At 40.1% G+C, this 6,825-nt stretch overlaps 1 protein-coding gene across 1 annotated transcript; it reads right to left on the bottom strand.

Annotated features, from left to right (window-relative positions):
* Window positions 1-5,484: 5,484 nt before the first annotated feature.
* On the bottom strand, window positions 5,485-6,588 carry LOC134185358 (uncharacterized protein K02A2.6-like). The gene has a single exon (XM_062653167.1). The coding sequence runs from the start codon at window positions 6,586-6,588 to the stop codon at window positions 5,485-5,487; it is 1,104 nt and encodes a 367-aa protein (XP_062509151.1).
* Window positions 6,589-6,825: the final 237 nt, after the last annotated feature.

Below are 6,825 nucleotides of genomic sequence, written 5' to 3'. Positions count from 1 at the left end.
GTAACCTCTGCAAACTTTTAGTAAACCTTATCTCTCCCTCGATGTGAATAGCATGTAGCACAAGTAACATGTCAATACACTAAAACAATTAATTGCTAAGTGAAAGATCATCAGAGGTAATCAGCAGGATTCCAGTAGTACATGTACCTAACAGTCGATGCACCCAATAATCAAATGGTAAAATTCAAGCTTACATTTTCAATACATATAGTCAAAAAGTTTACAATATCTACAAATTCAGATCAGTGTTCTCCCCAATATCTTTTGGCAGAGTGCACCGCTCTGCCTTATTCTAAATAAATTTAGCAATTAAGCTTTTAGGTTGTTTCACCCAGATACAAAGACCTGAGGATCTCACAGTAAGCTTATGTTCATTAACTAAGACAGTGGGTTGCATCTCATCATGCAGAACACTATATAAAACTTTACACTAACACATACAGCCATTTACCACGCTTTCGCAGCTGGTGTTCACGTGCAAGTATGTACGTGTCAGTGAAGTGCACATAAAATATGTCGGTGTTGCAGAGAATTATTGAGTCTTTCTTCACGAGCAACGCTGTCGAAGATAAGAACACCTGCATTGTTGAAAGAAAACGAGCGGCAACTGATAAAGCGCCTAGCAGATCTTCCAAGCACAGGATGACTGGAGTTAGATCGCCAGTGGCTAAATGGCTAAATCATTTTAAAAATGATTTCCCATGGCTTCTGGTTAGTGAGACGGAAACAAGACACAGTCACTGCTATCTCTTCTTTGTCGAAAGACGCAATCTAGGCCTATAAGATATGCACTAGGGAAAGCTATGTGGATTGATATCCCATGCAAATGCTCACTCGCCAAAGTATGTTAGAGCATGAAAGAACTTCGATTGTGCCATGAATCGGCTGCCTCTAGAGAAGCAACTTGTGCACTGTTGAGCAGGGACGGAGGAATTTCTAGAACTTTTGACAAAGCCATATCTGTACAGAGGAAAGCCTCATTGATCTATAACATATATATAGTTTTAACCAACATTGGGCGTGGCATTGGGGAAACGCCCACTTTACGCAGTATTCCGCTCTGCCTTTTAAGATTTATGGGGAGAACACTGTAGATTAAGCTAAAACTACAACTTGATGCAGTTAAGAACCAAATAAAAGTGTCTGCAACCATTTACACATGCATTGCTGTAATGCAGATGATCCGTATGAAACTCAAAACATATCCATAATTTATACAGCAAAACTTAGTACATTACAACATACCGATATCATATGTACTTCATCACTTCATCTAGCAATGGACTCTTCCGTTTGCTGGATAATTCCATCATTGTCACAGTAAAAGCAGCTAAATTTCTAGAACCTACATAACATTTCAGTATAAATAACTAACAACTTTCTGCACCAGCTTAATTTACAGTACAAACCATCAGATTGAAGCTTGTAAAGATCACTGTCATAATCACTGGCAAGACTGGCCATCTTCTTGTTCCCCAGATTGACTTGTTTCTGCCCCAAGCAAAGAATACGATCACAGGCAGATGTCCACTTCTCACGTGAGTCCATTAGAAAGTTTGCTTTAGACAATGAAACAATCCGTGCAAACTTCGCAGTAATCTACAGCAGTAAACATATCCTCATGAGCACAATACTACATAGAAACTTCAAAATTAACTTACGTGTTCACACAAACTGAAAAAAGGAAATTCATCCAAAATTTCTGCTGCTGTACCAGGACTTTCCAAATGTGTCTCCTTGTCTGAGAAAATGTTATCTGCATTAACTGGTGAGCAAGTTCCATGTTTGGTTTCTTTTTCGCCCATTGTGTCTTTAGTGACTGTATATGACTAGCATATGAAATTTCGTCCTCTCCTTTATCAACTTCAGATAATGAGACATTTAACTTGAGAATCGTCTTCGACTTCTTTGCCTTGAGTTCTCCAGACTGTTTACCAAGAACCGTCCTACAAGATGACGTGGATCTTCTGTAGTTTTTGTACCTCTCCTTTAGCTGTGCGACTATATGACTCTAAAATTGCAAAAAAAGTCACATGCAAAGCAAGCAACTGATAAACATGCACACACCACATACAAAGCCATTTCCAATTAGAGATTTGAGGAACGGATATTTGTCAATCACAAGTCGACCAACAGCATCAAACTCTGCTGAAGTCGGATATTTCTTGACAGCGTACATTGCTCGTGCAAAGGATGAAATAAATAGTCTTGTTGTAGCAACATTCATGGATTTGTATTTCAAACCTGCTTCCACTTCCGGAACGTAATTAGCAGGTAATACAAACTTTTCCAACAGGTCACTAGTGAATTGTTTAGAATGAACAATGCCTGAATTTCTGCTCATTGATCCCACCACCTCTGGACAATCAGTAACCGCATCTGGACAATGAGTAACTTTCTCTGGACAATTAGTAACTACACCTGGACAATCAACAAAGAAAGATGATTCTAATAAACTTCCAAGATCAGTTAGTTCCTAAAACATCCAAACAAACAAATACAGATATTTATTACACAACCAAACCGATGCCAAATTATAAGCAAGCGTGTGTGTGTGTGTGTGTGTGTGTGTGTGTGTGTGTGTGTGTGTGTGTGTGTGTGTGTGTGCATTTGAAAAATGAAAACATCCCGGACCTATGGGTAATGAGTTCAAGTACGACATGGGCACAGGCATAATTCCCATAGGCAAGAAACTCGTGCTCAATTGCCTCTCATGACTCAGGAGTATGCATGAGTACCTGATCATTGACTGGGGGTGGACAAGACAGCTAGCTTGGTAGAACATCACGCAGAAAGGGTACGTGTGGGCTTGATGTCAAGTCTCAAGAGTGCATCAAAGGCAGTGCCCTTGGATGCCCTGGCCAAGCACCTAGGGGTGCGTCTGTGCATCTCAAAACTCTGAGTAGCATAAGCAGGAGTGCTATCTTCATCGAATCAATAGCAAAAAGCACATTAATTTGTTCATTTGTGCACACATAATCGTTATTGGAGTGTTCAGCCTATCTCTTTACATTAAATTAAAGAATACTATAATCAATTATTATAATATATTAGACAATACGGTAACACTATTTACAATCAAGTGTGCCACTCGCCATAGACAGCAAAGAGCAAGGTTATTTAGACTAAAATCATTAATATTATTATCAACCAATACAACTCTGTTTTCAGTCGTGTGTGCCACCCAACTTAGTGAGGACAAGTGTGCCACTCGCCACAGACAGCACAGAGTAAGGTTATTTACACTAAAATAATTCATTATTATCAACCCATACAACTCGGTTTTCAGATGGGTGTGCTACCCAACTTAGTAAGTGCACTACCAGGCGCGGATCCAGGATTTTTGAAACGAGGGGGTTGCAAATTTTGATAGACCACGCCTACTTTAGTCAACGCATTTGTGTTAATTGTTAGAGGTGCAAATGGCCCAGGCTTCTTACAGCTTAGCTAAAGTAAATGGCAACAACCACGGCAACATATCTCTAGCAATGTGTCATGTTATAAACTTCCTAATCATCAAAACTGTCTAACAGAATCTAACTGCATCATGCATAGACTACTGCTAAATAAATGGTAAGTAAACTACTGTGCGACTACGTCTCTTTCGAACAAAGACTGTTTATGAACAATTTCGTGGATGATTTTGTACAAACCTCGTCTGCTGGTACCCGGTCTTTGTAATGCATGGCGATAACTGATAGGTGTGCAAGACGCTCCTCTGCCACCGTAGACCTTTCTTAATTAAGTCTTCAGTCTCCTCAGTAGAAAAATGACCTCTCTGCTTCTGCACTTGTGATGGACAGTGTACATGCTATCAATAGTAGACGGTGAACATTGGGGTACAACCGAGAGTCACTGCATGGCTCCCAAGGCCAGGAGAAGGTTAATTAATTGTTGGGTATGGCCTTCTTGCACTCTTGCTCTCTTTTCCTTGCTTCTTGCATTTCCTGGTATTTGCTTTGCCATGCTGACTGCCACCTTCTCACTTTACCTCCTAGAGACTTCGGGAATGAAAGATCGGTTTTCCATTGGGTCAACGTCGGAACGAACCAGAAGGGTAAACACTAGACACAACAAATGCTCGGACATTGTCTTGCTCACCATTAGATCGTTCGCGCATCTTAAGAAGCAGGAAGTCTAGGAGGGGTAGCGGAACGGATCGTTTGTTGTGCTCAATCGAACTCCGACTACTAGTAGGTGTATTGCTCCGATTTCGCTGTAAGTTCGTTTTTCTTGGAACAGATTCAAGGGATCCAATCCTGTTTGCGAGTGGCAGAATGTCTTGATACCAAATGTCATAGAGGTTGTATATATATATATCCTGCCTTGTTGTCTTCATTCTTTCAGTTACGTACTGAGTGAACCATTTCCTACGCAACAAAGATATCCTGGTCACGAGTCTGGAGTTTCGCTGCCAGATGTCTCACTTCGTCAAGAATCTGCTTAGTTATTTTAATTAAATACTGATAATGAGCACAATGTGACTTTTCAAGACCTTGTGCTTTAACTCCGACGCCAACAAAAGGGGGGTTTCAACCCCCACAACCCCTACCCTAGATCCGCCACTGACTACTCGCCACAGACAGCAGAGAGTAAGGTTATTTACACTAAAATAATTCATATTATCAACCCACACAACTCTGTTTTCAGTTGGGTGTGCCACCCAACTTAGTGAGGACAAGTGTGCCACTCGCCACAGACAGCAGGGAGTATCTGCACTACAAAAAGAATGGAATCATGATATAAGCTGACAAGATACTTACACCACTATAATTGAATTGTCATTTGCATAGTTTGTCATAATTCAATCATATCATTACTAATTGTTAATAACTAACTCTTGAACACTGTTTCAATCCCATGTACCAATCAGCATATGCTTAGGTAGACAAGCCATTCACCACAAACAAAGGTTTCATCAATCGTACATGTAAGTTAAAGTCAAGTGTCTATCATATATACATCAGAACACCAAATTTTTCTAAAACAGTAAGTAAACTAAAGCTGTAACCATGTTATCCTTTCAATAACTTTTTGTTTTGTTTTAATTTAAATTAAATAACAAATTTTTAGACAGTAAATGGCCACATATTTCCTTGCAATACGTGTCATGACTTTTGTGCCACAAACCAGCAACTGTTGATGTAGCAGAAGTCATAAACTGTTCTACTAAATTTAGCTTGCACGTGCACACTGTATCAAGTAAATGAAATCCTAGCACAACCTTAGAACGCAATGTACAGAACCCCAGAACCCAAGACAAAGTGGACTACACGCTACCGGCACTCAGTCAGAATGAACCGAGTAGTCCGGTATATACTACGTCATACTCCTAACATCCCCCTTCTTAAAGTTGACAAATATTAGTACCCAACAACACTTACATCCATCTATCTACCCGTCGTAGCCATTGCCGCAAATATAGTCTCGCAGATAATTTGGTTTCTTCACCACTCGGCCATTTCTAGTTGTTCTCTGTAGTCTCTAAGTACTGCCCTCTGTTTCTCTGCTAGGTTGAGAACTTGTCTGTTCTGATAGATCCTGCTTCTCCTCTTCTTGTTGGTAGATAGTTGTATAACTCTTCAAAGTGACCTGAGACTCTGCCTGTAGTTGGCAGTCTTGCGGTGGCAGGTTGACACTGGATTCCGCTGCTACTTGTTCTAAGCCAGCGTCGTCATTATTCACTAGAGTAGTCGGTTTATTCAGTATTGCTTCATTCGTAATCTTCAATTGTCGTCGATTCCGCCTATATATTCCACCATCCTCTGTTCGCGCTTTGTACGATCGTTCTGTAGTTTGCTCTATTACCACAGCTTTCTTCCAACTCTGTTTCTTTCCTTTCAATGGTTCCATGCGAACGACAGTTCCCGGTACGATAAGAGGGAGGTCTCTAGTACCTTGATTGTAATATTTTGCTTGAGTTTCTTTCTGTTTGGCTAATTGTTGGGAGATCCCATCGACCACTTGAGGTTTAAGTAGATCGAGCTTCATAGGCAACAGCCCGTTAGTTCTTCTACTAAAAAGACGTTGAGCTGGACTCGGTGTTGTCCCTTGCGGTGGTGTATTTCGTTGATCCAACAAAGCTATCCACGGGTCTTCCCGTGCCTCTAGGGCTTCCACCATCAGATGCTTACATATTTCACTGCACTTTCCACTTTGCCGTTGATTTTGAGAATGATACGGAATGGTTGTTATATGATCGAATTCCCACTTTTCAGCGAATTGTAAAAATTCACTAGCGACGAACTGTGGACCGTTATCTGTCACCACCGTCTGGGAAATTCCGTGACGGGCAAACTGAGCCTTTAATTTTGATATAACCGTCTTTGACGTAGTGTCAATTAGCGGATCCACTTCTATGAAGCTGCTAAAGTAATCTACTACAATAAGATAGTTTCTCTCGTGGAAACTCATTAGGTCTATGCCTACCTTAGCCCATGGCAGTTTCGTTATCTCATGATAGAGAAGTGTTTCTTTTAGTTGCCGTCTTTCGTATGTTCTGCAGACTTCACATATGTCGACATAATCCGCAATCGCTGCATTAATTCCCGTCCAAAAAGGACTGAGTCTCCGGCTCTTCTGACACATCCTCCAATTCCGATATGTGTTTGATGTATTCGTCCTAATGTAAATGGTCTAACAGAGTGAGGTATTATATAGGTATTATATAGGTATTATATAGGTATTATATAGGTATTATATAGGTATTATATAGGTATTATATAGGTATTATATAGGTATTATATAGGTATTATATAGGTATTATATAGGTATTATATAGGTATTATATAGGTATTATATAGGTATTATATAGGTATTATATAG

This window comes from Corticium candelabrum, chromosome 1 (assembly GCF_963422355.1).
Source record: "Corticium candelabrum chromosome 1, ooCorCand1.1, whole genome shotgun sequence".
Taxonomy (NCBI): Eukaryota; Metazoa; Porifera; class Homoscleromorpha; order Homosclerophorida; family Plakinidae; genus Corticium; species Corticium candelabrum.
Note: the sequence above shows the minus strand (reverse complement) of the source record. Positions and strands in the feature narration are given on the sequence as shown.